Here is a 15922-nt window from a genome sequence, read left to right on the forward strand (position 1 = left end):
TTTTGTTATTACTCCCACAGTATATTGCAGCGTAACTTAGCGTGCTGGCCTCACTTCCCCTTACTCAGCACTCTCCAGGCTTCTCTCGGCACTCAGTCTGTGTGCGTCCTTGCGTCAGTCTGTTGGTAGACTGCTGCTGTTAGCAAGGCTATCTGTGCTCGCTTATTTCACAATGTCTCGGACGCTGGCGTGCCTCTGTTTTGCTGTTCTCCACTGTGTGAAGCAACGTTTACTACAAGTGGCCGCAACACTGCCTCCTCTTAAAATTAAATTCGTCCCCGAATTTACCCTATATGTTAACTCTAGTACTATTCTATATTCTACTTCTTCCCTATATACATCCAGGTTGCCCTGACTCATGCCCTAGTGGTAATCCATTCTACAGGAATCTCATGGAGTGGTCTTGCATTAACATCCTGAATCCTCCATTTTAATAAGACATATACCACATCGATAAATACAATCAACACGGTAATAGTACTGGTTGAAATACCAATGGCCACTATGCTACATTTCCAGCTGGTATCGTACTCCTCCACATGCCTTAATAATTACTGCATTGAAATTTGACCTTTCTCCGAACCTACTAGTTTATCTACCGTTTGCAATACTGTAGCATCCAAGGTGTTGTTAATATATGTCAAATTTTCTCCTGGAGCGACGCTGAATGACGCATGTGGCCAGTACAACATCATATGAGTATCTGTAACCTTGGTGACTCCCGTGACTGTAGCTGATATGCTGAAACGATCCCCTAATATTTCACAATTTGTCCCATTGATTAGCAAACCACTGTCCTGTAATTCCATCTCCGTGGTTGCTGTCCAATTCCCATTGTCATAACACTTGACTGATATCCTCTCCGTAGCGAATACTGAATACAACAAATGCTTCCCAACTTGCTGAAAATGTGGCGTAGGCTTCACTATTATTCTTCGACACTCCGAAGCTTCTGCTTCTGCCCTAAATAACTGGATCTCACACGACTGCTTGCCCGTGAAAACAACCCGTGATGGACAAATGGAAACTGACTCCGTTAGACATCTACTCCACTCTAAACTCGACACAGTAGTATGAGTACCCCCCTCCTTAGAAGTTAATAAAATCTCCCTTGTCCTGCCCTTCCCCATGTGCTCCCATCTGACCGGATAAGGATGTACTGTGTAACAGTGATACTGTCTCCCTGCACTAGTTACTGGAAATCTAATCTCTATATACATCTTTACTAGATCAGTTGTTACCTTAATGCCAAACATATGATAAAAAAGTGACATACTCGCTTCAATTATCGGCACTACGTGCTCTACCCCCTCTGAAACTCTCCCTCTGCCTGCTTCAGACTCCATCTGAATTTTTCTGGTGACATCAACGTCACACTCACCTGCCCTTGTAATGCGTGATGTACTGCCTCCTACAATTCATCCATCCTCACTCGTGCATCACCAATACTGTTAACCAGTTCCTGCAGCAATTTAGCCATTTACAGCTTCCTTTCCACTATATCCAATCGCGTTTGTACCTGTTCCAGATCCGTATTCAATAATTTCCGTGTTTGTTCTATATATGCTCGTAACCGTGTAGCCGTCCCACGCACCACGTGTGTCACATTCAACAACTCTGTACCTAATCCCCGTATCTCTGTTGTGCGCATATCCACTAACTTCCCTATGCTTTCCTCCCTGTCGCGAATAACTGTTAAAGAATTGCTCAAACCCTCAATATCGTCTCTATCCGCTATTCCAAAAATTGTTTTCAGCAACTTCCCACCTGCATTCAACCAACCCCTCTTTACTCTCTTTCTCCTCCCTGGAATCATGCTCACGACTTGGTGCAGTTGTCCCCTTATTTTCTTACATAACCTACCCAAAGCCTCGTACTCTTCTTGCACGTCCCGTAATATTTCGTTCTTACATGCAACCGTTTCCACATTTGATGTCACCTCCTGTAGCTGCCGCAGGTCGTTCCTTACCTGCAGGATATTGAGTGCCAGCCGAAGCGTCCACTCGTGACTCGTGAGGACCACATCCGGTTGTTTCCCGACCAACACCCCACTTCGGAACGGCATATCCTGTACCTGGCCAGCTAGCGTCAGTTGCCAGAGAACTACGCCCCATACTATCCACTTATACCCCATCCTGCGTCACCTACAGAATGGATAGAGAAGGAAAAATCTCCCATCATTACCCCCTGGAACGGCTTAACTTTACTAACATGAACCACCGTTGTCTTGGTAGGTAATCGTAATTATACATTGACAGGTGATGTCATTTCAACTACCTGGTAGAGTCCCTGTAACTTGTTTGTGAACTTCTTGGTTTTCCCTTTTGGAACATATGGATTAGCTAGTAAAACCCATTGACCTACTCCATACTGTGGCAACTTCCTCATTGTGCCTTCCATCCGTTCTTGTCGTTCCAACGCTTTTGTGTTAGCTCGTCTAACTCTTTGCCATACTTCCTTAATGGTTTTCGCAACTTGCCTTACATGTCCGCCCTCCGCTCCCAGCCTTGGACGAAGCATGTCAAAAGGTGATGGCATCTTCCGCCCACATACCACTTCGTACAGCGACAATCCTGTCGACGTATGTACCTTACTATTATATGCACTCGTTACGAATTGCAAGTACACATCCCAGTCGGTGTGTTGACTATTTACATAGTTACTCAACATCTTAACGATCGTGCGATGTACTCTCTCCGTTCGTCCGTTTGCTTGTTGATGGAATGGACTAGTCCGTAGTTTCTTTACCTTCAGTAACTTACACAGTTGCTTCATTAGTACCTTGATCCGAGATTAAAGACTGAGGTATCCCATACCTGAGTAACCAAGCTTGTGCCACAGTACTTGCTTTCTGATCTGGTAATGCGCCAGGACTAAATACCTAGAAAAGTGGGCAATCACTGTTAACACATACTTATTCCCTGCTGCACTCCTATTACATGGGCCTAATACATCAATTCCGATTTGTTGGAAAGGTCTGTCTGCCTTTGGTAATCTTTGAAGCTGAATCATCTGATGGCTCAAGTCCGCACGCTGTGCGCATGGCACACAATTCCTGACGTACTCGTCTACGTCTTGACGTCGTGTCCTCCACCAAAACTTCTCCGCTATCCACCTATCCGTAGCTCTTCTCCCGCCATGTCCTGAAAGAAAATGGACATGGGCCTGTTGAAAAACGTTAGATCTTAACGCTGCTGGTACGACGACGCACGGTCCGAATTTCGTCGACCTGCAAAATAACCAGTCCTGTACTAGGAACTGCGGTTGCTTTCTGAACAATTGGCAGTCACTATCCACGGCTCGTGCCGTTTTCTACTCATCTTAAGTCACCCCTGTTACTTGTAGTACTGCCACTTTCCTGCTCAATGCGTCAGCATTGGCATGTTTCACACCTGGCTTGTGTATTACTTCATAATCGAACTCACTGAGTTTCAGCGCCCGTCTCACTAGCCTACTCGCTGGGTCTTTCAGACCTAATAACCATTTCAGAGCTCAATGATCCGTCCCAACCTTAAACCTTATACCGTACAGATAACATCGAAAGTACGAAATCCCGTATATTACCGCTAACAATTCCTTCTCCGTCGTGGAGTAATTTTGTTCCGCCTTGTTAAGTTGACGAGACGCGAAAGCAATTGGATGTTCTTTGCCATCAATTTCTTGCCAAATTACAACCCCAAGAGCGTGATTAGATGCGTCACATTGTAGTATAAACTCCTTATGAAAGTCTGGAAACTTCAAAACTGGATCTGATGTCAGTATCCGTTTCAACTCTTGAAATGCTTTCTCGCACTGGAAGGTAACACCTTTTCTTAGCAACTTAGTAAGTGGCCTCGCTTTTCTGCGAACCCCTGTACGAATTTTCGATAATAGCTCGCAAGACCAAAATACGATTGCAGCTGTTGAACCATTTGCGAAACCGGAAAATCTCGTACTGCAGAAGTGAGACAAGGATCTGTCCGTACCCCGTCTTGACTGAAAACATGCCCGAGATAATATACTTGTGCTTGCGCAAAATGGCATTTGTCCAAACTTAAAGTTAACCGTGCTGCACCTAATCTTTTAATCTCCTCCTATAACCGTTCCACATGCTGCTCTATCTCTTGAAAAAACTATAATGTCATCCAGATACACCATGCATTTTTTTCGGTTTCAACCCGCGAAAGACTCCGTCCAACCACCTCTGAAATGTTGCTGGAGAGTTTTTTAGTCCAAACGGCATTCTTTTATACTCGAAGTGACCACAATGCGTCGTAAATGCTGTTTTTGGCCTGCCCTCCGGACATACTTCAGTCTGGTAATAACCGCTTTGCAAATCTATAGTGGAGAAAAATTTACACTGCCCTAGGTTGTGTAACGTTTCTGTGCTATTCGGAATCGGATATACGTCCGCCACTGTCCGTTCATTCAAATGTCTGTAATCACAACAAAAGCGAAATTTTTTCGACCCGTCCGGTGTCTTCTTCGGAACAAGGACCACGCTACTAGACCAAGGACTATTATTGTGCTGGATTATTCCATCTTCCAGTTGTTGCTCTATTAATTGCTCTATTACTGGTTGTAATTGTTTCGGTTGTCTGTATGGCTTACGATACATCGGAGCGTGATTCCCTGTCGGAATACGATGCTGTGTTATCGGTGTAGCAGGTAACGTACCCTGTGCTTCAAACAATGCTTTATACTTTAGTAATAATGCTTCTATACCCGAACGATCATTTCCTCTCAAATGATTTACCTTGTCACGAAGTGCAGACGTGCTGACGGTTTGCTTTACATCATAGTCTAGCCTCGAACTATCGATGTCCTTTTTATCCATTAACTCTACTGTGGCTATTACTAATCCCTTCGGCAGATTGACATCATCCCGCCCGAAGTTATCTAAACTCACCGGAACCATAAACTGCCCGTTTATGTCCGTTACCCGTGAGACACTCCTACGAATAAAGCAATGCTTTTCGTCTAAAACCTCATTACTCAGTAGTGGCTCTACGAAGAATAACCCCTGCTGTGGCACATCGACATCCACCGGTACCCAGATCAACTTCCCTGTACCTGTTCTTACTTCGTCTCATGAAATCGCCTTTAATATACTTGCACACAGTTTAGTTGGTATCACCTTAGCTATCGGTACACCTTGCAACTCTGAAACATTTGTAACGGTTGTACCCATTGAGAACAAGTTCCCAACGAGTTCCAGCGTATGTTGCGAAATGTCAATTTTGGCGTGATGTTTAATCAGAAAGTCCAACCCAAGTATCGCTGAAAATCCCTGTCCCACAGTTGACAACACCTCCATTTGCTCCCGGAACCATACGTTCCCTATCTTAAACTTGAGCTGTGCTGTCCCTAGTGCATCTAATTTTTTATCACCGACTACGCGCATATCTGTATCTCGGAGCTTCCAATCCTTTTTTGCCCACGAGATCCACACTGACGACTGATACATGCGCTCCAGTATCCACTAAAACTCTTCGCCACTTATCTTTTATCCAAACCATCAAACTACAATCCGCCTCTTCATGCACTCTCTGAGTACCTCTTTTTACTGGGAACGCCTCCCTACTGCAGGAACACTTCCTTTTTCGTTTAACAGTTTTTTACTTGCTGTATCATTAACCTGTTGCTTGGCTTTACACTGCTGTGCCTTATGCCCTATTTTCTGACAGTTGAAAGACTGCGGTTCCCGACATTGTCCCTTAAAATGACCTTGCTTCCCCACAGTAACACTCTTTGGAAGACGAAAAAATTTTCTTGTCATTGCGTATTCTAGTGGCGCTATCCACTTCCTGCAAATGTGTAGCTACACGCAGTGCTGCTGCTAAGTCACTTGGATTTTCCATCCGTATCCGGCGTGAAAAATCCAGCGAGACTCCTCACAGAAATGCGTCTAAAGCTCTATTTTCTGCTTCTTTCAATAGAACTTCATTTGCACTCGCATCTTGCGTTAACTCATATGTGTGCGCATTCGTTGTCCTAATTCTGTCTAAAAATTCTTCTATCGTTTCACCGGTTTTTTGCATCATCCTCCAAATTTTCCTCTAAAAAATCTTACACTGATTTGTTTCCTAAACATTTGCAATAATCCCTCAGCCAACTCTGTGAACGTAGTAGCATCCTTTAACCCTTCGAAGTATGCCACATAAATCTTTGCGTCACCTACTAACCCTAACTTGGCCATTTGCAAACACATTTCATCCGACAAGCCACACAGTCTATCCGTACTACGTACGTCACCAATGAAAACATTCACATCCTCTGATGTTTTACCCGAGAAGGAAAGTATCAAATTAGCCGCTGAACAATCTGCCAGACCGAAAAAGACAGTACCCTTGCATTCTACACTATCGCTACTTGAGCTTGATTGAGTGTTTTGCAACAGTTGTTGCTCCATCCTCTGCATGTGCTGCTTTTGCAACTTATTTTCTTCAATCAGTTTCTTAACTTGCTCTGTCAATGCGACTACGGCGTCACTTGTCCTGGTTGCACGTGTCTCTGGCATTTTCCGTGTGTTATACCTCAGCCACAAAAATAAAATTATATAACCCAGAAGCAAGTTAATTCCTAGCACGTCTAATGGCAAGCCATCTAGACTTACCACATTTCCCCATTACATGAACATAGAAGCCACACACATCACAGCCGGCCGCGGTGGTCTAGCGGTTCTAGGCGCTCAGTCCGGAGCCGCGCGACTGCTACGGTCGCAGGTTCGAATCCTGCCTCGGGCATGGATGTGTGTGATGTCCTTAGGTTGGTTAGGTTTAAGTAGTTCTAAGTTCTACGGGACTGATGACCATAGATGTTAAGTCCCATAGTGCTCAGAGCCATTTGAACCACACACATCACAAGTGCTTGGTACAAATTTATCGCAAGGAGAGACGTGACTTGCTAATCCACGCACTACACATGTAGATGGAATTAAGGTAACGTGACTATCATTCCCACGAAATTGCGATAAGTCTACAGGGCTGTTAGGCCTTTCAAATGACACTCTCACATACCTTAACGTTACCCTCGACATGTCTAGCTACACAGGAAACATAGAGAGAAGGCAGTTGCTGGACTCACCCTATTCGGTGTTTCTCGGTTGTTCCGCACGGTGCTAGTCAAAGATGTGGCGTGGGTGCGCCTGACACCACTTGTTATGACTTCTGCACAACTTGTTAGCAGCAGACACAGTGGCTGTGGCAAAGACTGAGACATCGTAAAGTTTTACAATTATTTATTAAACTTTCTTTACAATTTCTCCCTCGTCGTTGCTGCCCAACTCTGCGGATCCCTCCGCCCGGCTGCTGCAGTGTAAATTCTCCGACAGAGCGTGCAACGCACGCCGCTGATTGCACTCAGGAGCCTCAAGCCACCAGTGCTCCGCTGAAGCCAGGATGCCCTGTGGTTGAGATGAACTCATCGCCGTGAGGTCAGCTGCCGACGCCAGATGCACCGGCAGCTGGGAAGTCGTCAGTCGCGATGTCCATGAGGTCCCGTCATGGGCGGACCACGCGTCATGTGGCCGGGTTGCCGTGAAGTCCAGGCGTCAGTCCCCGGCGGCGCCTGTGACCAAGACCGCGCTGCGGCCAGTTCTGCTCGAAGATCTCGCTGTAGTTAGTCAGCCATGGTGCCGACCGAACTTGGGTCGACCTCCAGAGCTGAAGTTGACATCTGGCAGCGAACAGATGACTCCTGTGAGCTGGAACAGACTTCCAGAATCGTGACCTACGAAGATTGAACATTTGGACATAGACCACGTCCGTCCACAGATCCGAACCGCTTCCTAATAGCTTCTGTCTGTTGCTGTCTGTGCTCTACTATTTATATCTGGCAGAAGGACGTTTTTTACCCTCGGTGGTAGCTTTTTGTTATTACTCCCACAGCATATTGCAGCGTAACTTAGAGTGCTGACCTCGCTTCCTCTTATTCAGCACTCTCCAGGCTACTCTCGGCGCTCAGTCTGTGTGCGTCCTTGTGTCAGTCTGTTGGTAGACTGCTGTTGTCAGCAAGGCTATTTGTGCATGCTTATTTTGCAACGCCTCGGTCTCAGGCTTGCCTCTGTTTCGCCATTCTCCACTGTGTGAAGCAACGCTTACTACATGTGGCCGCAACACTTTGGTGACTCTCAGGCCAGCGGCATTGCAGTGCGTTGCTTCTTAACGTGCTGACGCTGTCTCAGCAGTCTTCGGAGTATATCGCCGCCCATTCACGTAAAGACGATTTGTGGCGGGTGGCAGGTCTCGCTATCGGGAAGCGTAGCCCCTACCGGAGGTGCTGCTGCCCAGGACAGCGACTGTGTATTTCCACATCACTCTCGTAAACATCAAAAGGGTGTGCCCTGGTAATCTCTCAGCGATTCTGCACAGTGTGGAGATGGACAATGGGCAGCCCTACCACCAAGGACGATACGGGTTGTTGATGACATTACCACATGTTACAGGTAATAGGCGGGGGCATCGGCTGTTAGCGCGCTTCCTGAACCCTTCGACAAGTGGCCGGTGCGACAAACTTCATCAGTTCTGTTCGGAAAACAGCTGTTAGAAATTCACTTGTTTTCTCATCAATAGGTGCGAAGTCGGCAGCTGACTTTCGTCGGCGGAAGGCAGCTTGGCGAAGAGTAGCAGTCCACCCCACATTGTGTCTCGTAGCTCGTGTACTGCAACGTAATTCATTGTGAAGCTCTGGAGCCTGAGTATTTGTATTTATTACTGCTCATCTGACACAATGGCGCTATGCCTCCCCGACGATGACTGTATGTGGCCTACCTCCCCCCCCCCCCCGGCTCGTCGGCAGTCTTTACCACTCGCCTATTTCCGAAGTATGGGCTTCAGGCGTTCTTGTGACTCTTTTAATCTCTGTTGTTTTGCAGTAACTCTTTTAATCTCTCTTGGCGTGCTGCTAGACTAAGGTTATGTCTTCTTCTCACTGAAGTCATGTTGCTGGATTACGAGTCACTCATCATGCTGGGTGAGTCAGTATGTACATGGCTCTGAGCACCATGGGACTTAACATCTTAGGTCATCAGTCCCCTAGAACTTAGAACTACTTAAACCTATCTAACCTAAGGACATCACACAACACCCAGTCATCACGAGGCAGAGAAAATCCCTGACCCCGCCGGGAATCGAACCCGGGAACCCGTGCGCGGGAACGCTACCGCACGACCACGAGCTGCGGACGAAACTGTGAAATGACTTTCTTTCATTCCTCCTGCAATAGGTGTGCAAGAAAAAGTAATGGTTTATGGCATATGAAAATGAAAATTAAACCATACAAGTGTAAGGAGCCTCATAGGGCGGACTAACAGTAAATGTACTAATTTTTCTTTAACATAATAAGTAATTTAATGAGGCATAAAAGTTGTTGAGATTGAAGGGGCGATTGGATAGAGAATTTGCGGTTGCATTTTCTTTTCTTTCTTTTTCCACCTTCTCATTTCTTTTGGCAATAGAAAATATAATTCTGCCTCCCAAGACATAATTATTGTGAAGCCCCTGTAAAGAAACGGGACGAAGATTGTAAGAATTTATCTTGTAGAAAACAGAGGGCCTCACTTAGATTTATTTATGTAAAATGAGATACAGATAGTAACACAAACTCAGACAGTTATCTGCCTTAAAAGTGCTGCTTTTTAGCTGTTGCTACAAGACCGAGAAGTTCGAATTTTGCTTTACGTCATATTCTCCGTTGTCTTCCATGAAACTCACTGCATTTTAAAATAAAGATGTTCGTAATTCCTTAACGTAATGTACTTAATTCTGAAAGAATGTTTAGTGCAGTTATTTGATCATAGTATAGATTGGTTCAAATGGCTCTGAGCACTATGGGACTTAACATCTGAGGTCATCAGTCCCCTAGAACTTAGAACTAGGTAAACCTAACTAACCTAACGACATCACACACATCCATACCCGAGGCAGGATTCGAACCTGCGACCGTAGCAGTCGCGCGGTTCCAGATTGTAGCGCCTAGAACCGCTCGGCTGCTGCGGCCGGCCATAGTATAGAGAATGTCTTTGCAAAGCATATTCGATTCAGGTACCATTGTAGTTCTTTATTTTATATGATCTCTTCTTCTTCTATAGTATTTCGTCCTTTATAGGTTGTAAGAACGTAATTTTGACACGGACAACTCTACAGATCCCTTCATGGGAAGATCATTTCGATGTGAATCTGAAATATCTCTCAGTACGTTTACTAGATTCTTTACAAGGGGCCGTGTTATAGACACTGAAAGAGTATCCGAATCATTTTATGTAACAGATTGATGCCTACCTTAAAGTTCCAGTTAAGTGCTTTATTTTTTTCGAAATCTTCTTACTCACTTATCTTTGTTTTCCTTTCAGTCCCGCCGTTCTTAGATACCGTACACATTTTAGACTAACTAAAGGAATCTAGGTTTCAGTTTCTTCTGTTATTATTCTATTAAACACGAGGTCTCGGATTCTTTCTGTCCTAAAATCTGATCTTCCCTTTATTCATTTTGTATTTTTCTTCTTCCTTGCGTATATTTTCCTCGTAAAGTTTTAGAGTTACGAATCAGGTTGTGCGATACTACTCACAAAAATGTCTGTTATTGACAGTGCAATTCTTGCTATACAGTTTATGATCTACACAGTTTCAGAATCCTGATGGTTCACCTTTTCCCTAATCAATTTTTGGTATGAGATTGGCTAATTCTAGATAACACTTAGAAGTTATTGAACATTAAGTGAAAAGAGAGATTCTTACATTTCTTCCTTATTTGCTTAATTTACCCGGAACTGCTTTCTCATTATTTAGTAATGTCTACAGACAGCGCCACTAGATGTTTACCTTGGGTTATTCAGAAACAAGGTGAATAAGTCACGCCTGAGTACAATACCTATCATACGTTTCTCAGCGCCAGCAGTAAATTAAACTATATAATACTTCGTTTTGCAGGTCTTTTCTCACAAGTCCTTCTTCAGAGTGGGACCGTTATCACCGAACATCCTCTGACAATCGCAGAAGCCCGGAACCATTCTTTTGGACTGGGTGCCGCCCTCGGCTACGAAACGGACGATTCGCAGCAGCTGATCGACTTCCTACAGTCTGTGAGCGCTGAAGACCTCGTGCTGGTGGACGACTCGCTCATCATGCCACAGAAGGTATTCAGGAGCGCCGCCTCCTTGTTCTGTACCGCGGCTTCACTGCATGGCTCCCTGGTCGAGAGCACGCCCGTGGTCCCATGATCTTAGCTTATGATTTGGTGTGCAGATCACAATGTCATATGAGCTAAGAAGCATAGCTGATTATTGATTTGGTAGAGTTTACGATTGTAATCTATGTTTAGAAACCGAATATACATTTTTGTAGCTTTCATGTTTTAATACATATAGAGGTTTTTGGGGAACTATTTCGAAAAATAATTTGCGAATGTGAATTACAACTCTTCGGCTGAATATTTATGTAGGGTATGCAACTTAGTCCACGAGCAAAAACTTTAAAACTTCACCAAAAACTAATCTGTGGCCTTTTTCTTCAAAACGAATACAAACTAAGTCATAGAAAAAGAAACACATTGTTTTCTGTTTTCAGTGTACATTTTCTGACGTCTTCATAATTCATTGTTGCATCTGAAAACTGACTACTATTTGTTACATATCAGGCAACAATATCTAGTGTGGAATAATTTCCTTAGGTAACAGCACCTATTATTCGACACCCTACAATGAAAGTGTTTCATTGACTTCATTAACATGATAAGTCGACTAATGCATTCTTTTAATATTTTCTGCTCTATGAAACGACGATGCGAACGTGTTCCCAAGCAGCTGAGAAAGCAAAACCAAAGTGAAAATTCGTTTCTTTTTTCATTTTATTTATTTTCTCGATTTAACATGTTCTGATTAGGGCCTTCAGGCCTGCTGTTAGTCGGACCAAGGTTTCACATTTACAATACTTCTTTTTATATCACAGTTACCTAAAAATAGCTATAATTCTAATATAAACTAATAAAATGACTTGAATGTCTGTAGAGACGAAGTAAGCTAGTTCTGGGGAACGGAGATTTAAGAAGACTGCACCATCTAAGTATACTGGGAAATAAGGCACATCTGGCTGGAAGGAAGAATTTAAAGGTCTAACGTTTTCCGACAGAGACAATGGTAGTCATTATTCCTGTTTCAGTATATATGTCATTAACTGTCTTTTGAAACTGGAGATGTTATTGAATTCTCTAACACATTGAGGGAGGTCATTCCAGAATTGATTTCCTGCTGTTGACGGACAAAGTGTCTGGGTGACAGAGTGGGACAGAAAGGATTTTGCATCCATGTTTTTCAGATAAAAATATTAAGCTCGAGGAAAGATATGACAGATACTGTACGTTGATAATACATTAGACGAGACAGAGCGTATGACAATTTCTGCATTTCCCTGCTCGCAGCCAAGATAGCTGTGCATATGATGTTGAAGTATGATCAAAGGGTCACACATTACAGATGTATGGAACATAGGCGTTCACGACGTGTTCCAGGCGCAGTGAGCTTTCCTGAGAAAGACCTCACACAATAACATCGCTGTTATCAACAAATGAAGGTACAAGAAGGAAGAGAATTTTATATTTTTGTAGGGCATAGAGAGATGCTGACGCCTGTTTACGCACTGACGTTACATGCTCTGACTAATTTAAATTTACATTTGTTATTACTCTTAGACTCTATGGTGAGAGATATTGATACTTGTCCCATTTAGGATTACAGCTTTAACCACATACTTTGAGTCCATTATCGTAGTGCACACGTGCCAGTGTTGAAATTTTCGCAAGCAGTCTTCAATTTTGTTGGTTTCGCACTTAAATGCCACTAGAGATTAACAGTATACATTGGTATTTGCAGTAGGACATAACTGACGACACATCATTGACACATCAGTGAAGCAATGGCGAGCCCTCGGGGAGTCCTGATACAGCCTGTTTCCACTGTAGCTTTATGGTACCAGACACGGTGACACGTGAGGCATGAGCGAAGCCATTGTACTGCACTTCGCGAGAAATTTAGGCTTGACTACTAAAGTATAGAAGTCGATAGAGCGAAAAGGCTTTGCTGAAATCCGAGAAGCATATGCAGTCACCTGTTGTCCGTCATGACGGACTTCAGATCATCTATTACATTTATTAATGCAGATGTGCTGTGACGTGTATGGAAACCTGTTTGGAATTCGTCTGGTTAGTTTTTTGTAGTTGAGAAGTTTATTAAAGGGTGTGCACTATATATTCTCACGCCCTGCACAGTTACGGAAGAATACAAACATGTCGGTAACCAGAAGGTGCTATGTCAACTCTCTTTTTTTAGGATAGTGGCTTACCTAGTCCCTCTTTCCAGCCCTCATGGAGAACACCTATGATTAAGTGGTATTCAAAATACCTGTTATAGTGGGCAGAAGTGGGTCAATAATAAGCTTCATCATTTCGAATGCGATGCCGTTGTGTCTGCTTGATGCTGATCTGGAAAGCATGATGACTTTATTTATGATGATGTTGCAAAAAGTATGCTTTATATATAATTTTTCGTGGCTACAATTAAGTAATCAATTATTTTCTGTTCCGTTTTCGCTTCAATTGCGATTGCAGGTAAGGTGAAACACCGGTTCAGTTCATCAGCTGGCGCAATGGAATCAACTAAATCAGCTACGGATTTGATTTTGCGTATACCAAGACCACGCAGACAATGCTTGAGTTGAGCGTTTGTCATAGCTTGACTGACTGTTCCGTTTCTGCTTGTAACATGATTTTCAGATGTAGGGCGTAGTTTTTACGCCAGACGTGCAGCGTCTCTGAGATTCGTGAGCTATTTTAGTTCGTCGTTAGCCAACGCGCAGACTTCTTGCTTCATTTTCCATTCTTTGAGGAAAGGAGAAAACTCATCGATCGTAAGATTTCTCGAAATTCTGATATGTAGCTGGATTCATGAAACATTTCTCTCATTAAATTTGTGTTTACTAGAGATTTTTTCTAAAAGATAAAAATGACGGAGTAATATTGTGAACAAATATAACTAATACTTGAGGCTAAGCGGGGATTTGATACCTCACATATATCTTTTGCAACATTACATGTGTGAACTACAAATTGCGTTTCCGATTTCAGCCAATAATAGGCCTCTTATGGGGACCAAACATCGAGCCAGACGTGGAGGGTGCTATCCTGTCTGAATCCTATATTCAGAGACTTATCGACGGCCGTTTCAACAAGGTGCCTGTCATGGCGGGCACTGTTTCTGAAGAATCCGGTACGTATTCCGGGCATGCTTTATCGGATAGATTCAGCTGACAACACTTCTGCTTGAATATATAATAATTAGAAACTTAGAAGTATAAAAGTGTCAGAATGCAGTGCATTTATTACCATTCTTTGAGTTACACCTAACAATCGGCACCAATCCATCTACTTCACCGAGCGAGGTGGTGCAGTGTTTATCACACTGGACTCGCATTCGAGAGGACGACGGTTTAAAGCAGCTTCCGGCCTTCCCGATTTTGGCTCTCTCGTGATTTCCCTAAATCTCTTAGGCAAATGCCGGGATGGTTATTTTTAAAGGGCTGGTCGGTTTCCTTCCCCATCCCATCCTTCCCTAACCCGATGGGACCGATGACCTCGCTGTTCTGTTTGGTCGTCCGCCCCCACCACCCTCCGAAATCAAATCAACCATATCCTTCTCTCAGTTGTATAGGATCAGTCTTCTCCTCTTCTCCTAAACTTTCCTTTCCCGAACTTTTTTCTAAAGTATCCACGAAGGAATTTTAGTATTTTTGATTACATTCCAGTTGTGATTAATGTCTGCAAAAAGCTTCATAAAACCCATCATATGTACATAGTACTCAGCCTAATGTTATTCACTATCTGAAACGCAAATACACAGCTGGGACACACCTCACCGAGTATATAACGAGGCCGGTAGCTCGGCCTAATTTGCTTCTATAGAAGGAACGTAAGCAGTAATCTCTCTTTGATTCTTAATGCCACAACGTTGACCTGAATTTAAGTTCATTATATATTACACAAAACAATCAATTTGGTAAAAAGAACCTTCTGGGGAGGACAAGACAGATAAGAGACTTATAAATAACAATAGCAACACTGAACACCTGTAACCATTCAAGTTATGATAAAAACTACAACAATTAAAAAGTCAATAATAATGAGGTGTTTTTCCCAAAAGCTGCATAGCTGTATGAAGGTGCTTTATTCGCAACTACCGGTTTCACGTCCGTTTAGACGCATCTTCATGTTTATAATGGTGACAATTCCGTACATGAGTCCCACCTTTAGGGAAATTGTCTACGTTAAGAGTGAAACCACACTAGTGGGTTGTCATAATGAAATTGTGTACACCCAAAAGATATTTTTCAAAATGTAAAAGTATGACTGTTGAATGAGTAAGGCCGGATAACTCCTGAAGGATATATGCGGCTTTTGGAAACACATCGTCGCTATTGACTTTTTGTTATGATATTTATTACAATTTAAAGAGTTATTGATTGTTGAATGTTGTTATTGTTATTCCCGACAGTCAATTTGTCCATAATATCAAAATTTTCTGAGTAAATAACAATTTCCACCCAATGAATCACAAATGTTCTCTACATAGATACATTTAAGATACTAAACATGTCCAGCTGGAATAGACAAACGGAAGGACAAAACGTTATATTACCGAAGATCTACATTCCATAAGAATATTATCTTACCCGTTTTTCCGCATCACGCAACTATGTAAGGTCTATTCACAGTCATTGCGGTCAAATTACTAATAAGAATTGACAATTAATTGAGAAAGGAAGTAATTAATTTCCCGCAATATTTTTCTTGTCTTTTTCTCAGTACAATCAGGCAGAGGTAAAAAACGTTGTTAACTGGCTGTATTACAAATTTTTTACGTAATTGTTTACTTGGTTTTTAGGAAATTAATGGTGTG

General features: G+C 43.1%; 1 protein-coding gene across 4 annotated transcripts in view; it reads left to right on the forward strand.

The window, feature by feature from the left end:
* LOC126176801 (acetylcholinesterase-like) overlaps nt 1–15922 on the forward strand; it is a 239290-nt gene that overhangs the window by 199634 nt on the left and 23734 nt on the right. The window contains exons 5-6 of one of the 4 annotated variants that reach the window (XM_049923980.1): nt 10908–11113; nt 14095–14236. The exons of 2 other annotated variants lie outside the window; for them this stretch is intronic. In XM_049923980.1, the coding sequence (XP_049779937.1) occupies nt 10908–11113; nt 14095–14236 (348 nt within the window). The remainder of the gene's footprint in view (nt 1–10907; nt 11114–14094; nt 14237–15922) is intronic. One more of the 4 variants, XM_049923982.1, reaches the window with a different exon arrangement.

This window comes from Schistocerca cancellata, chromosome 3, assembly GCF_023864275.1.
Source record: "Schistocerca cancellata isolate TAMUIC-IGC-003103 chromosome 3, iqSchCanc2.1, whole genome shotgun sequence".
In the NCBI taxonomy this organism is placed as follows: Eukaryota; Metazoa; Arthropoda; class Insecta; order Orthoptera; family Acrididae; genus Schistocerca; species Schistocerca cancellata.